The sequence below is a fragment of the Lynx rufus genome, unplaced genomic scaffold (genome assembly GCF_022079265.1).
Source record: "Lynx rufus isolate CCGP_SWC_20201006 ecotype Redwood Valley unplaced genomic scaffold, mLynRuf1.p SCAF_1, whole genome shotgun sequence".
NCBI classification, from domain to species: domain Eukaryota; kingdom Metazoa; phylum Chordata; class Mammalia; order Carnivora; family Felidae; genus Lynx; species Lynx rufus.
Window position 1 is genome coordinate 208654398 of NW_025814823.1, and position 17536 is coordinate 208671933.

The window sequence follows — 17536 nt, forward strand, 5'->3', positions numbered from 1 at the left end:
ATATGGAGAAATATTAATTCCATACTAAAACATTAGAGCCAGAAATGACCATCTTGGCCCTTTCTGGCCCTTGTGGTTTATGTAAATATTGTAAACACGACGATATTTTATCCTAATCTAATTTTTTTCTACATTGTCTTTTTTTCTGCGGCAACTACACTAGTCGACAAGTATTTTTGTCACGTCTTTCCATTTATACCCAGAAGCTTGTGCCATCTGCTGACACACAAAAAAATACCCCAATGAATAGCAGCATCCAAGCCAGGCAAAGCGAATTTTCCACTTGAGGGACCTGAAATTCCCAAAAGACTCTAAATAGTTTGACGGGAGTGCTGGCTCTCTCACAGGACCACAGCAGAGGAAGGACCTGGGGGGGTGTGATCTGACTTTCCCAACACCATCCCGATGGTGGCAACTCCCTCATCCACAGGGCAGCTCCATCCCTTGCTGGAAAGTTCTACTTGGTACAGAATTCTTGGTTACATGACGCCTACTCTGTAGGCACAGAGTGAACAACAACAGAATACCTTTTTCTTTATGACCAGCTGTCAAGGATCTCAAGAGCAACATCTAGGCCGACCACCCCCACATGTTTCCATTGTTTAATGATACAGCATCCCAAGGGGAAAAACTTCCCTGTATTATGCATAATTAATATATTTTTTAATCTGTGGTTCTATATACTGAGTTTTCATATATTATGGCCTATATTTACTGAAGCTGTTTTTTCATACACTGGGACCAAATAAATAAATAACAAAATCATCTAAATCAGACCCAGCAATACGCTGTCCATTTGCTAAATACAATATAAAATGTTCAAAATGTTGCATTTGTGGTGTATCTGTAATGATGAGGCAAGACCGATCTTTTAGGACTGCGCTTCCCTGACAAATATGTGACCAAACCGGTTTGGCTGTCAGTGGTGAGTGGGGTACAGCCCACCTGCTACAGAGGAACACCCCCATCTAGTGGCCTGCAGGGTCCTGCACGATCTGAGCCCAAGCTTCTCGGCAATGCAGGGAAGGGAAGGGAGGACCAGGGCTGAGTTCTTTCCCAGGTGGCCTGTGTGCCCTTGGCTGGGAGAAGCCCAGGAGGAAGAAGCTGCACCCTGTACCCTTGTCGTAGACACTCGGATCATCGCCAAGGCCCTGAGATGTCCCGCAGAAGAGAGAGCTGTTTAATTGTGGTTGCTCAGGATTACCCAAGCTTATTTGACCACGGAACCCCACTGCCATTTTGTGTATGTGATTGTGTGTCTGCCTGTCTGTGTGTGTGTGTGTGTGCTCAAAGCAGTCATTAATATTTGTTAGAACCTAATTTTTTACACGAGCCTTGTGAAACTCTGCTTTAACTTGCTGGTCACTTACTTAGATACAGGAACTCTGAGGGACTGGACACAAGATGGGTAAATCTGGATGAGAGTAGAGAGAACAGAAATCCCTTAGGATGGGGCATACATTATATGAGGAGGGAGGACTTGGTGATGCCCCTCTGGTGAAATGAGAAGGGGGTCTCAGTATTGGGGTGCTATATGGGATGCCTAAATTTGAGGTGGCAGGAGGCATCTAAGAGTGAGAGCCCCCAAATGGAAGGTGAGAGAATCACCAAAGTCAGGCTTTATGGTTTTTGTAGGCACCTGAAGTTAGAAGCAGGCTGGGGGTTAGAACGTCTGGTACATATATACAATGGAATACTACCCGGCAATGAAAAAGAATGAAATCTTGCCATTTGCAGCAACGTGGATAGAACTGGAGGGTATTACGCTAAGTGAAATAAGTCAGTCAGAGAAAGACAGATATCATATGTTCTCACCCATATGTGGAATTTGAGAAACTTAACATAAGACCATGGGGGAAGGGAAAAAAAAAATCCAAAAAACCTTACAAATGGAGAGGGAGCCAAACCACAAGAGACTCTTAAATACAGAGAAAAAACTGAGGGTTGGGGGTGGGGGTAGAGAGAGGGGAAAATGGGTGACGGGCATTGAGGAGGGCACTCGTTCGGACGAGCACTGGGTGTTGTATATGAGCAATGAATCATGGGAATCTACCTCCAAAATCAAGAGCACACTGTATACTCTGTATGTTAGCTAACTTGACAAAAATATATATATTTAAAAATTTTTAGTAAAATAAAATAAAAATTATTTGGGGGGGGAAAGAACTTCTGGCTTCTCCTGTCCTGGTGGGTTCCCCACGATGGGCTGGAGAGGCTCAGGTTTCTGTAGCTCCTGGCGCTGCGGGGAGCCTGCTGTGCCCTGGGAGCAGCGAGGAGCTCAGCGGGAGCCCGATCCGTCTGGGCTCAGCCTTGCAAGAACAAAGGGGGAGGTCCCCAAACCATAGCGATGGTCTGAGTGTCTAGCACCACTCCAGGATTCGTGTGAGTTTCTGGCTCCAGTCCTCCTGTGCCACCAAGTGGTGAGGACGAGTGTCCATCTCCCAGCGAGGGCCCTCGTGGAAACCGCCTGCCTGCCACAAACTCCCTGACCGGGTTGGAGAAAACTAGACTCACGAGGATCCCCAAAACGAAATTCCTGAAGGAGGTGGTATGGACTGAATGAGGTCAGATGCTGGTGACGTCTGCAATATGTCGTTCAATGTAAAAGGACCGGTTTAACTTCTGGAGGGGATACTATGAATAGGTTTTTGCTTTTGAAACATTATCAGGGAGGGGGGAAAAAATTTAAACTTTTAACTTATGAAGCTAGGGATCACCTTGCTGGATTTGACAAGACTGTCTCCTGTCTACTTGTCAGGATTCATCCTGACAACCAAGGATGGCTTCTAAGTATTCTTGGTCTCCCCAACTAAGAATCCACCCAACTTTTAGAATGTTCTTATGCATCTCTACGGAGGAGTGTAGCTGCCTATCTCTCTCCCCTCTCTTTCCCATCCTTACTCAGGACTAGATGCTCACCCCAACGAGTCTTTATGGCAACTGCATACCACTGGGTGCCTGCTGGGGCCTGGAAAAAAATTGTCCTTAACAGCCCTAACCTGTGCCCAGGCGCATTAATCCTCTCAAGCCACATGATGGGAGAAGACATGATACAGGCCATGCTCCCCATGTATAAATCTTCCTATGGTTGGCAACAGCTGCCATTCTGCCAGGAGCATTATCTTTATTTCAAAGCACAAAAAAAAAATACTGAGATAACACAAGGGGAGCTCATAGTCTGCCTGGGTTTTACTCTTGACTCTAGCCTAGCACGTTGCAGAAAAAGAGGCCTAAACATCCCCTCAGGTTCCCCCGGCTGCTGTCCATTCCCTTGGATCTTGCCAGGAGGCCTAGGCCCTGCATGGAGATCTGACTCCTCATTCCAGTGAGATGTGTTTCTCCCTGAACCAGAACCTACAGTTATGAAGCTATAAATGTGAGCGCTTTGCACCTGTCATGGCTGATATTCTACAGCGGGAAAGGAGGGTTAACAAGATCACAAATTATCCCGTCCTTCTTCCTTTCGTTCTCAAAGCTGCATGTTCATTTAAGCCTGGACTTTATATATTGACCATTAATGTTAGCATTTAAGGCAGGAGCAAACCTGAATTGCCTGTGGTAAAATTGGAGACCCAGGAAATTCAAACACTAATGTGTAAAATCCAAACTCAATTTTCTGAACGAATGGGCTACTCTCGAACTAAATCTCTGCAAGTACCCACTATTAGCTAAACAACGATTTGCTTGTTAGAATTATAATCAGGATCTTTCAGAAATGGATCAATTACTCTTCTTTGGAGGTTCACCGCTAGGGTGAGCTATGTTAATAAATATATTTCATATAATTTGCCAGGCAGCTTTCAGAATTCATTTAAATATAATACTACTCAGGCTTCCCGCCAGCAAATTAGCATTCATATTTCCCAAGACTGTTGCAAAACAACTTCTCCTAGCATTCCATATACCGCAATATCTACCTGTAACTTAACAGTCTTTCCCTAAGCCTTAATTCTGATAAAGATTGGGAACCTGGAAATAAACAGGAAAGAGAGAGAGCACATCCCTTCACTTAGGCTGCCCCCTGCCTTATTTCCTTTGGCCTGTCTACCTTTTTTTCTTAGTTCCCGGACAGGTGAGGCCATACTGATGTTGGAAACAAGAAGATCCATATGGCCCAACATGATAACCATATGCTGGCAGGCCTCTTCTAGACACCAGATCCGTGGCCTCTGCCTCCCTAGGGCAGATGTGAAAATCTCAGTCCAGCAGGGACTCACCACCTGTGACTTGCTCTAGCTTTCAGACAACGGAAGGTAGGGAGCTGAGTAGCTCACCGCACCTGTAGTGCATTTTATTTTTCTCCCCAGTAACAACATGGCTAGTCCTGGTTGAGTACTTACCAGGCACTGTCTCAGCAATATGCATCGTCTCATGTGGACTAAATGAGGACACTACTGTGTTAGACACTATTGCCTGGTTATTCCCGTTTTACAGATGAGAAACTGAGGCACAGAGGAAACAGCATGAAAAACAGCACTTTACAGAAGGTTATTTGTACTTGTAGTTTGAAGCAACCTATTTAGAATTTATACATTTCTGTATTTGGCGCGATTTCTCAGCCACATACAGAACACTTTTTTTTTTAACTTTTTTTTAATGTTTGTTTATTTTTGAGAGAGAGAGAGACAGAGCACGAGAGGGGGAGGAGCAGAGAGAGAGGGAGACACAGAACCGGAAGCAGGCTCCAGGCTCTGAGCTGTCAGCAGGGAACCCGAGCAGGGCTCGAACTCACAAACCGTGAGATAATGACCTGAGCTGAAGCCGGAAGCTCAACCGACTGAGCCACCCAGGCACCCCTAGAACACTTAATAGCGTTCGCAGGAAGGGGTCAAAATAGTTACCATCCTATAAAGTCTCCACCTATGAGGACAGGCATGGCTCAGGTGCAGGGGTCCTGGGAACCTCCCTACACTATGATGTAACCTTTTGGTGGCTAGACCCTGAGAGGATTCTCAGGAAAGAAGCCATTTACCTACTGTTACAGAGGCATTTCAGCATTTCAATTCTTGTTTAATGTAACAATTAACCATCTCATATGCTATTGAATACATTACTGAAATCAATGATAAAAACCACTGGCACGGCTATCCCGGGGTTGCCAGATCCTTCTGGAAAAGCCGGTCCCCTCTGCTCCCCGGTGCAACGTCTGAGCCCCGCCCCGTGTACCTTTCTGGCAGTGGAGCCCCTCGAAGCCCAGGGGGCAGTCACACTCATAGCTGTCCTTCCTGGGCCGGCAGCTGCCCCCGTGCGTGCAGGGGGCCCCCACGCAGGGGTGGGCTGCGTTCTCCACGTTCACGCCCCGTGTGAAGTCGTGCTTCACGTGGATGGTTCGGTCGTTCAGGATGATCTTCGGGAGAAAATGTAAACACAGAAAACATCTTTGCAGTCTGCTAAAGCTCCCCTCAGCCTGTTAACCTCAGCTACATGTGATGGGGGAGCTTTCATAAAAGAGAAAGTGTCTGGTTCCTGTTTTTACCGCCCAGTAAGTGATGCAGGCACTGAAGTGATGCTCTGTGGCCCTTGGGAGAATCTGCAGAGAGTAAAGCGTCCTCTGGTCCTGGAAGATTCCGGGAGGTCGTAAAGAAGTCTCAATAAATACAAAATTAAGGTTCTCAACCTGGCTGCCTGTTAGAATCGCCTGGGGGACTTTAAGAAATACACTAATGCCCCAGGTCTCACCCAGATCAATGGAATCAGAAGCTCTGAGGGCAGGATCCAGTCAACAGTAACTTTTAAAAGCTTCCCAGGTGATTCTAAAATGCAGCCAAGGTTGAGAGGTGCTGCTATAAAGCCAAGTAGGGAAGAATACAGAACGAAGTATCATGCAGGCAGAAATCAAAGGGGGACTGACGCCTTCTAGTGGCAATGGGGCTGGGGAAGCTTCTCCCTGTACTGCTCTGTTCTTCTGGCTGATGGTCTCGTGTCATCTACAGCTCCATCAGTGGGGTCTCCCAGATTGTCCCATCCCTTCCTGCTATCCTCTCTCCCTGACACTCTTGAATTCCCTTCCCCACATCCCCTTCCCCACTATTAAAAAAAAAAAAAAGTGACACTCAGATCACATTCTTGTCATTGCTGTGCAAATTCACTGGGACAAGAGGGCTCCATTGCCTTCACTCCCTTTTCCCTGCAATGGGGGGTCTAGTGAAAATGATGAATTATAGGGAGAGGTCACTGGGTTTCCCAGCCCCAAATAACGCCTGGGGGACCCAATGTTTTCAGCCCTCCACTTGGAGTGTGTGTTTACCTTGAGCTGTTGGGTGTTTTGGTGTCAGGCAGGCTTTGCAGAACCAGGAGACAGAACACCTCTCAGAAAGACCCCCACCCTGCAGGGGGTCCTAAGAGGTTAGCCATGGTCCTTCCTGCCACTAATCCATGGTTCCATAGGCCTGCCTAGTCCTTGGAGGGTGTCAGGAGAGTTAGGAGAACACTTTTTCCCAGTCTTGCATCTTACAAGCTGCAAGAGAGTAGCCAGAATCCTTCTACAATCTTCCCCTTTTCGTACTACAAGGGAAAGACTGTGAAACTCAGTCATACGTCCTTGAGACAGGCCAAGAGGCTACCATCCCCTTCAGGACGTGGCACAGCCAGTGACTCAGCCACTGGGAGGGGTGGGTGGCCTTTCCGGGACGTGGGGAGGAAAGGGTTGTGTGTGCCACGTGAAGGGGGCGGGGGCAAAGCCTGACAAGGGCCAGGAGGGAGGCGGGTGAGGCCTCTTAGCATCTCAGCTTGATTTCTCAGTGAGAATTTCAAACGCATGATGAAACATGGCCAAACCCACTGACGGGGGACAATAGGCTGAGATGAGGTGTCGCTGACATCACAGTTCAGCAACAAAGGGAAACACCTCAGAGTCAGCAAATATTGACTGGACCCCTTTTCTGTGCTCCACACTGGGATACAAGGGGAGGGGAACAGAGCCCCATGGGGCCCTTCCTAGTGCCCAGATGTGCAAATCACAGTAGGGCTTTCTTTCACTGTCCTGCCTTCATTTTAGCCTCTCTCATGTTTCACCCCAAGTCTAGAAAGGATCAATGGCCCACATTCCACCACAGGTTGCTAAAGGAAAACAAGACGAAGCTAACATCCAGCAATCGAATATGCTTTTCTTCAAATGCTTTTTTCCCCTAATGTTTGATGGTCCTGGAAATCTGGTTTGGTGAGTCAGCCTGCACCTCTGTTACAGACAAAACATATTATCGAAACTAGAGAGGTCATGGGCAGCCCCAAGAGAAGGGATAACAGACAAATATGTGTGGGGTCAATGTCCTGTATCTTTCACTGGCTGCATGATTCCACCCCCCCGCCCCCGAACCTTCTATGGAAGGACTCCTTAATCTCTGCTCTTAAGAGCGTGGTTACATGATTGATGAGCTGCAACTGCTTAATCTCGGGGGTAGGAATGGGGGTGGAGGTGGGATGAGAGTTGGCTCTTGACTTGAGCAGGAACTTCAGAGGCACCTCAGAGAGAAGCACAGAGCCAAGAGTTGCTCTGAGACTCCACTGGCTTCCTTCCCTTTGGTAGAAGCCTGTCTGCAGCCACCTGATGCCCGCTGCCTCCCCCAGCAATGCCTGGATCCTTCGGTGGATGTATTGTAAAGACTCATCTTCATTGAGTTGCTTTCGTGGAACGTCTGCTGGACGGGGGCCCAGGAGCAGACGTTATAAGAAAATGGGGTTGGAAAGCTATGCTGCTAGCATTAAAAAAGAAAACCTTAAAACGTGAAAACTTCCTCCAAGCTTCTTTTTTGGATCCTGCAGATTCCACTGATCACGGTTCTTAATTCCATTGTCTGTAGTCAAGGTCACACAATAAACATGCAAAAGCGAAGCCTGTACCTTCTGGATGCTCCCACTAAAGGGCTTGAGGATGCCCGAGTTCTTCTTCACATCATCGTAATTAGGGACTCCACCAATAAAAATGTCCGTGTTGCACTTAATCTGTGTGAAGCCTCCCTGCCAACAGATGAAAACCAAAACACGGTATAGCTTCAGAAAAGGTAGTAAGGTCTGCCAAACGGTAGAGACACCTTGAGGACCCACCGCAACAGGCCGGCTGGACTTTCACGTTGTTTTGCATTGCGACCTTACTGCCTGTTTGTATGTTTGGAAATGTATTAACCTCTCTGGGACTCAGTTTCATCATCTATAAAATGGCAGCCATCATATCTACCACATAGACACGTCACGGTGAATGTGGTGGGTCGCATCACTGTCCACCAGCATTCAGCGCTTCTCACAAGAGCCCCTTCTCCCTGCAGGGAGATGACCTTCAACCTGTTGCTCTTGAGTGGGGCCAGGTAACCTGCTTCAGCCAATAAAGCGTGAACAGAAGGGAAATGAGTCACTTCCGGGCAGAAGGTTTCAGAGCCAGAAGGTGACTCACAGCGCCCTCTCCCTCTCTCTCTGTTCCTTCAGCCGGGGTGTCAGATTAGAGCTGCAACTGAACGTTGATGGACATGTAGTGCAAGTAAGAAATAAGCCCTTATTGTAGCTGATCTTCTGGAGCTGTTTGTGACCCGCTTGAGCGCAGCCTAGCCTCTCTTGGAGGCAGAGAGCCCACCGATTTAGCACTTTGCCCAGAGTAGGATTAATAATCAGCATTCCAGTCTGACCAGCTATTGTTATATTAGGCAGTGGTAAAAATAAAACCTCTTCAGGCCAAGAGAAAAGGAAGGCATGGTGGGTGGGAGGCATTCCTTGCTATCAACTACAAAGGGTAGAGAAATTCTCCTCTTTTCCAAATTCTCAGAAAACTACCCAGGTCAACCCCCAAAGCCTTGCCCTGTTACCGGTCATTTCAACAGCTTAAACTCTAACGGGTGGGCTAGACAACAAGCTGTGTATAATATTTAATGTCTAAACTCTTTCACACATGAGCTGGAAGCAAAATGTGAAAATGTCCTAAGACAACAAATAGAGATAAATGGAAATTTGAGACTCTAACATAAATCATTATTTCCTTTGATTTATGGTAAAAGGAAATATAAATAGTAGCAGCATTTAGTCATTAATTTAACAAATATTACTGGGCATCTACTGTGTCCCAGGCACTAAATGCTAGACAAACAACAGTAAATAAGGAAGACCTGGTTTCTGCCCTCAGAGGCAGAATCCAGACACATAAATGGGCAGGTGGGATTAGCTCAGCAAGGGCTGCTCAGGGGACTCTGGATGCACTTGAGGAGGGAGTGCACATATCCTACCCTAGACACAGATAGTCTGGGAGGTAGTAAAGGAAGAGTCAGAATTATAGAAATCAGTCAAAGTCAGGGCTTGAGAGGAATATAGTAGGTATAAGGGCAGAGGCAAGGAGGGGCCAAATACTGCATGCTTAGAAACGCCCTCTACCCAAAATGCATCAAGCTTTAAGCAGAAAGAAAATAGTTATATCTGTGTTTTAGGCAGATTACAGGCCAAAGGGAGGAGAACAGACTTGCGGTCAGGTCAATATAGAGAAGGAGAGACAGAACAGAGAGGAAGGTAGAGGAACTAGGAGAGTCTCACAGTGCCCAGGTCCCACCAGGGAACAGCATGGGGGTCTTGATTGGAACATAGACAGAATTTCCTTCCATCAGTAACCTTGGGGCAGCGTTCTTATTTAACTAGGCAAGGGTTTGGGGAGGGGGAGGGGAAGGCAGTGTTCATTAAAGAAGCAGAAGGCCTTTCAGGAATTGTAGTGGCTGGATGGAATGCTGACCCTGGAGGGAACTGTTACCACACCACCCCCGCCCCCCCAGACCCCAATCACTGTCTTAGCTCTTCTAAAGTTAAAATAAGATAGTAAGTGGAAAGGAGAAAGGTTGCAGGGTCAAAGGGATGTCAGAGAAACAGGCTGTTTTGAAAAACCTTTGAGTTACAGTTGTATCCAGTGAACAGGACCTGGCCTCATGGGGTGAGAGCTGGTTCCTTTTGGTTTCTCATCAAAACCCTCCCCTGCACCCTTTCCCCCCGCCCCCCCCCCCCTCCTGTTGACAAGAGACAGGGCTGCAGCTGCCACACCCACAGGGAACCGCAGGAGAAAAGCAAACAGACCCCACCGAAAGGAGGCTTCGCCTAGATCTGCCACTTCTGTTTAGCTGGAAGTGGTTGGAAAACCTGAGCAAAGCTGCTGGTTAGGGTTTTCTGGAACCCTCAGAGGCACATCCCATCCTTAAGTCTGGCATAGACTCAACCCTTGGCTGTTAGTATTTCTCAGCTGAGCAACCCAGAGTTTGGCTTTCTCATGGACACTGAGGGGCCTAGGCCCTGGGTTAATCCCCAGAAGAGTTCTTCCATCCCACCCATCTCTAAGCTCTAAGACCACTACTCCTAATCCCATTGCTCTCTAACCGAAAGAGTCACCTATGCCTTTGAACATGGTATGGACAGCTGGGGAGCAGAATCTGCTGCTGGGGGAAGATGTGATTAAGGCTCAACTCACTGAGATCAAGCATGGAGCCTTCCCACTCCTGTCTCAGAGCTGCCTCAAAAAACCCCAAAACAAAACAAAACACCCTCACATGCACACAGATTGGCTACACCTGTACCCACATGTGCACACTGCTTTCCAGGTGGGCAGCACTCCAGCCAGCTTGGTCCATTCAAAAAGCCAATAGGGAGGCACTGGTTCTACCATATTGGTTGAATTCTTACTCTCTGATTTTGTAGCAATAGAAATTCTGAGGTGTGGTTTTTACCTTTGTGTTGTCTCTTCACTGTAGGATCCCAACAGTAAATACTGTGTCCTAAAGAGTTTCTTCTTCATAATCAAAGGCCTTAATCCTACCACCTGCAAATATTCCATTCTGAACTTTTGTTCCTGTTTTACAAATGTTTGTAACTAAGGCCTACAGAGATACAATGCTTTTTCGAATTTATATTAATTCAACATATAGTCAAGTCTAGTCAAGTCTATAGTTGTGAGCTACTAATTCTATCTTGGACTGAAGTCAGTTGTTAGAATTTTCTGGATCATACCAGAAATTACTCCTGTTCTCCCTTTAAAATCCATTCCCCTTCATCCACCTTTCCTTCCTTTCTGCCTTTCTGCCTTCCTTCCTGCCTTTCTATTTTCCTTCCTTCCCTCTCTCTTTCCTTCCTTCTTTCCACAAATACATATATAGAACATTTTCTAGGTTTGAAGAGTGCTCACCTCTTGAAGCAGAACCCAGTTGGGGATTCTTCTTATCCTGAGAAAGTCCTTGGTTCTGACAGGACCTCCCACCACTACCATCTCTGATACTGGCCTTGGGACATACGTGTTCTTCCTTCTGCTCTCTTCTTCAACCAAATACCTCTTTCCTCACCAAAAGTCTTTTTTTATTCCTTTTCTTTTTTCTACCAATCCACTTTCTTATCAGAATACCCACATTCACAAATGCCCTCTTTAAATCTGGTGATGCACAGAACAATGACATTGGGAATTAAAATAGTGGAAACCCTAAGTCCCCTTTAGGGGACTAAACTTTTTGTGTGTAAAGAATCCTAGTAGGTTAAAATTTAAAACAAATCTCTCTTATCTTTTCTTAAAAATGTTATTTTCTTGGGGCACCTGGGTGGCTCAGTCGGTTAAGCATCCAACTTCGGCCCAGGTCATGATCTTGCAGTTCGTGGGTTCAAGCCCCACACCGGGCTCTGTGTTGACAGCTCAGAGCCTGGAGCCTGCTTCAAGTTCTGCGTCTCCCTCTCTCTCTGCCCCTATCCCGCTCATGCTCTGTCTCTGTCTCTCTCAAAAATAAATAAACATTAAAGAAAAATTTTTTAATGTTATTTTCTTTGGATACGACCTTGGAAATAAGATCATGGGTGAAAGTTATAAATTTGAGTAGAAATTCTGTGCTCTTGAGGTCATGAGAGTACTCTATTAACCAACAGGAATAAGTAAAGCTACATAGTGTTGACCATGTACTGTTGTGTTTTACATATACAGTTATTTTAATTGGCACAACTCTACAAAGTAGGCGCTATTATGGTTGCCATTATCCCCACTTTATAGATGAGGAAACACAAACTTGCAGGTCAAGTGACCCATCTGAGTTCACACTACTTGTAAGTAATGGAGCTAGATCTGGAATCCAGGAGCCTGGCATCAGAGCTGTGTTCTTGCCAGATATGTGGCCCCCACAACACTGGCCCGACCTCCAATGTATGTCCTGACCTACTACATTATACACTGACTCAACAAAGACAGGGATTGGCGGTAGGGGTGGGGGTGGCAAGTGATTTCATAAACGATGTACTTGTATTAGTTCACTTAATCCTTGCAACGGCCCTGTGAGACTGCTGCTACTATTCCCCCATTTGCAGCTGAGGAATAGACAGGTTAAGTAACTTGCCCAGTGGGGAGCTTGGGTTTTAAGCCAGGCAATCTGGCCCTGGAGTCCATGTACTTAGCCATTACTCTGCTGCTTTTCTCTCCAGGACAGGAAGAAAACAGTAACCCAGTTTGCACTGACACATGTCCTTCTTACCTCTGCCATTGCCTCCACTACCTTCTGCTTATCCACTTGTAAGATACCATTCTTTGCTGTGCGAGATACATGCAGCTCATGCCAGTGGCCCAGGGCGAGGGGGTCTTCACTCCTGTTGAAGGAAGGAAGCTGAGCGTGGGATAGCATCAGTGGTGGTATGGACAGTGTTCATCAAGCTGCCCTGATGAACCGATGCAACCTTAGCTACCTCATTCATTCCATCACAAGAAAACAATCACTCCTGCTTAGTGAACACAGCGGTGCTCGGTCCGTTTATTGGACCCCTTTATGGTAGGAGCATTGCAATTATCACTTTATTTTATTACTTCCAACAAGCCTGAAATGTGGGTAAGATGAGCCTGGTGTCCTGGAGGAGAGGTGACAGTGAAATGTGATCATACTTGCACACAAGCTTTGAAAAAGAGAAAATTACCTGGACTGTAGTGTAAACCACAGATTCTTTCGTGTGCTGATGGCTACGGCATCCTTTGAAATGCATAAAAAATTAGGATGGATGGATGGATGGATATAAGGATAGCTAGACATGTGATAAAGCAAATATAGCAAAATGTTAATTATAGATGACAGGTGGGAGGAATAAAGATGTTTACTGTATAATTCTTTCAACTTTTCCACATGTTTAGAATTTCTCATAATAAAATGCTGGCGGGGGGAAAGAGTCCATGTTGTCTGATATTGTGAAAAGGATTAAAACTAAAAATTCAATTAATTCAACGTGAAAGTGCTTGAAGTTTAAACGATTTCGATAAGAGTTTTGCACGCTACTTTGGACAGTGAGGTATGCAAGAAGAGGATAATTATTGCATTTGTATTTCTAATGATGTCTAGTTCCTGGCCTTCACTGAACCTCCCAATTATTTTTTGGTCCTGGATCATCCTTAGAAAACTGTCAGGAATACCAATGGGCACAATTATTGAAAGGTCTCCACCCCCTCACTTGATTTTTTTGCTCTGGCAAATGCTTTTGTGATTTGTCCTTAGCAATTAGAATTTAATCACCTTGGCTAAATCAATATGCAATAAAGAAACCAGAGGCACTCTTTAAGCAGCCCCATCTCCATAATAAGTACCACCGCCTTAGTCGTGTTCTTGTCCTGCAGAGGTCATTCCCTGTCAATACCCTGCCTTCCTCGGCACAGTTACATCGATCACAGCCGTCACGAGCTCATTTCAATTGCCTCGATTTTTGAATCAAGTTCATAATGAATTTGACCACCTTATCCTTTTCCTAAAGTTAAAATGATTTGGCCAATTCCACAACTTCCTGTGGTTCAGGATTTTACTGAATTTTCTTAATCAAGCAGGAAGTCTTAGAAATGATCTTCAGAATAAACATCTTGCAACGGGGCACCTGAAATGCCCACAGTAATCCCTGTTGTCAGGTTACCCTGGGGAGGGGATGGGACAGGGGTGGTCTTTCCCTTGGACATTCTGGGCACTTGCCTTCTTTTCGTTACACCTGATACTCTGAATTCTTTTTCCAGGCACTTTTCTGACAGGCAGGGAAACGATATCTTACATTAAAAAAAAAATTAAATAACACTTCTTGTCTCAAATAGGCACAGAATGATGAAACAGAGAAATGCTGGACACTAAGGTCCTATGTGTCTGTGACCCCAGAGCTGGAGCTGCCACCATGGATGGGAGCCATGGGGGGGGGGTGGTGCGATCTGCCCAAGAGGAGGGCTGATGAGCCCGACCCTCCCCCTCACTCTTTCTGGTCATTCCTTATCCAGGAGGAAGCCATTTGAAAGTACAAGGTGATATTCAAGGTGTCTTCCCTTCTGAACTTGACAAACAGTTCTACGTGAATTGCTTAGACTGTTTTGCATAATCTTATGTAAATTGAATCAATTAAACACCCACCAAAGTTGTCTTGAGACATAGGATGTTTTTGTATAACCAGAGGCACAAAAATGTTTGCCCATGACCCAAGGTGGGAGGTGTCAGTGACGTGCAGGAATTCAGCCATAGGACAAAAATGAACTGTCCTTTTTAAGAATTCTTGAAACCTAATGCAGAAAGCATTTCCCATCGGCCGTGAGAAATGATCAGCAATTAAGGGCGATGTATGGCTGTAACATCTCTCCCGCAGTCTTCCTAAAAATGACAGTCTAGCAGCATAAATTACAATTAAATGCAGCCTGCAATTTCCTTTAAAACAACCACTACCTTTGGATTTCCTGCTGCGGGGCACCATTGAAGGAAACATCGTAGAGAGTTTCAAAAGAGAATTCGTCGAATATAGGAACAAGGAGCATGTCTGCATTAGATTAGCAGGCCTCTGGCTGGAGGGTAAAAACTACCGTGGAAGGAACACAGTGCGAAGAGGGAGACATAAACAAATAAGAGAAACGTCTGTATCCACCATCATCAGGCTCTGAGGGTGTTGTAAAAATCGTGACGTGCTGTATGGGAACAATTGATCTTCTAAGTAAATTAATAGTACAAGCTAGATAACAGGAGGAAAGGTTTGAGGACCCAGAGCTACTTCTGCAGATACCAGCAAGTACTTCAGAAGCACCTGTTCACTGCCATGCTATTGAAACCACTCATCACACCGCCTTCTCGAACATATCGGTCAGGGATGAGCCTCTGTGATTTGCAGATTCGCTGTCAGACTCCTTATCTGGAGAATGGTCAGAGATGTGCTAACCATCTAGTCACCATCAAAGAAACAATGCGAGAGGGTGGTAAAAAAATCAAAGTCAGGTCACCAAGGGCATGTCTGTCCATTCAACTTCCGTTCATACTTCTTTCCTAGTCATCCTCTATTGACGGAGTGCCCACAAAATGATGCTAGGAGCACGGATTGATCAACTACAATTCATCAGGTTTTTGTGACGGCCTTGTGCAAAATGAAGGCAGCCTATCCATGGGTTGAAGCAGAGAGTTGCTACCTGCCGGGGAGTTACTTGACAAAAGGAAAACTTGCCAGTAGGAGAGAATGATCCATAATGAAGTATGTCATACCACCAGGACACGTTTCGGAAAAGAGAACCACGGAGGGACGACAGGAATAGTGCAAGCTATCAGGACAAGGCCATCTTTTTCCAAAGTGACCGCTGTTGAGCTTTCTGGGGGGAAAGGAGCCCCTAAAGGTCTCAGCCCTTACCTGAGAACACCAGTACCAGAGCCACAGTCAAAGCGGAACTCCACGTGGCCCCCTGCCATGTTGATGGACACAAAGTCTTTGCTGCCCGTGTCGTAGCTGTAGAGGAGGACACCATCACCCGAGTCCGGCCGAAATGTGATCTCAAACTCCATGAAGGAAAGGTAATGCTGGGGCTCCAGAGGCCAGGGTGTTGCAGCATAGGATCTCAGGGACTCTCTGAATTGAGGGATGGTCAGGGTGAAAGCTGAAGAAAGAAGCGTGCTGTTAGAAATCCCTCTGTGGCAGAACTAGCCATGTTCTCTTCCTCCTGGGTACGGAGCTGACCTACATTTCCCAGCTGCCCTGAGTGAATTGGGTAGTATAACTGAATTCCGGTCAGTGGACTGTGGGTGGGAGTATTATACGCATCCCAGGTCTGACCCCTAAAACTTCCTACCATCTTCCATGCACCCTCTCGTCCCTCACCTGCTAGCTGAATGCAGGAAGCAGGGGAGGATTCTAAGGGCCTGGCAGAGCCCTAGAAGGCAGGGGCCTGTGTCCCTGAATGACTGCATGGCACAGAGGCCACCCCCACCCAAACTCCTCACTGATCTGCAGTGATGTGTGACATGAGCAAGGATCGAGCCTTATTATGTTAGGCTACAAAATATGAGATGATATGTAACAGCTTTGACTTACAGGAACTCACACGCCCTCTTCTAGGTGATCTGAGATCTGAGATTATTCAGTGCTAAAGAAAAAAAACCCCCAGGATGGTGTCTTAGGTCCAAATTTGAATCAATGGTAGAAAAGTTAAAACATGTTCAACTCGGGCCACCTGGGGGGCACTCATTGGTTAAGCATCCAGCTCTTGATTTCGGTTCAGGTCAAGATCTCACTGTGGTGAGATCGAGCCCCACATCAGGCTCAGTGCTGGGCATGGAGCCTGCTTGGGATTCTCTCTCCCTCCGGTCCTCCCACACTTGCACGCGCTCTCTCTCTCTCTTCTCTCAAAAAAAGTGTCCAACTCCACACGTTCGCCAAAATCTTTGAAATCTTTGAAATTTCCCCTGATTCTGTGTGTTTGCGTATGCACATGTGTTTACGCGTATATATACCCACGTATTGAGACAGGTATAGTATCGAGAGGTGGACAATTCACTAGAACAGTAACAAAAAGAAGAAAGATTACTCTTGTGCCTTCCCATTGTTAACGACTCTGCGTGTCTCTTCCCCACATTTTCTCTGAACTTGTCAGACATTCTCAGAAGCATGAGCTGCAGATGCTCTGAATTCAGTCTGATACAGACCACACGCATAAAGGCTTTTCAAAGTTACTTGAGGGCCAAAAGGAGCCCACCAAAGCCTGGCCCAGAAGCATCTTAAAATGAACCTATCTTTGGTTGGCTTGACACTCTGACACTCAAAGGCACTCCAATCTGATAAAAAAGCAAAACAAAACAGATTCTCCCATCTCTCCCAACAATGTATAGATTTTAATCCCATAAACATTTATGGGACTTGCTAAGAGCACGCTGATGAAAAATTACATCGACATGAATTAACAGGGCAGGCAAAGTGCAGCCAACTTGCTTCTTTCTCACCATCTTCACAGTGTCGACCTTTAAACCCAAGGGGACACAGGCAAATGTAGGCGTCGGCTTTGACTGCTGCACAGGTGCCGCCGTTGATGCACGAGGCTTCGTCACAGAGTCCACTGCTGCACTCCCCTAAATACAGAACAGGAATGACAAAACCGATTCATCGCGTCAGCCAGTCCAAGACGCTGGAGCTGACCGCACCAGCTCTGAATACACACGCTCAGCTCCCACTCGTGTTAATTTGTACCCCTGCCCAGCTGCAAAACAGCCTTCAGGGTAGGTGGAATGTACCCTTCATTTTAGTTTGATTTTGGCTGTTCTTTATGAAGAGCCACAAAGAATCTTTAAAACACGGCGGACACAAGAAA

General features: G+C 46.2%; 1 protein-coding gene across 1 annotated transcript in view; it reads right to left on the reverse strand.

Annotated features, from left to right (window-relative positions):
* EGFLAM (EGF like, fibronectin type III and laminin G domains) overlaps positions 1-17536 on the reverse strand; it is a 178221-nt gene that overhangs the window by 19219 nt on the left and 141466 nt on the right. Inside the window, exons 14-18 of the mRNA XM_047073875.1 lie at positions 17172-17297; positions 15589-15832; positions 12453-12564; positions 7840-7956; positions 5167-5347 (exon numbers count right to left, since the gene is read on the reverse strand). Of these exons, the coding sequence (XP_046929831.1) occupies positions 5167-5347; positions 7840-7956; positions 12453-12564; positions 15589-15832; positions 17172-17297 (780 nt within the window). The remainder of the gene's footprint in view (positions 1-5166; positions 5348-7839; positions 7957-12452; positions 12565-15588; positions 15833-17171; positions 17298-17536) is intronic.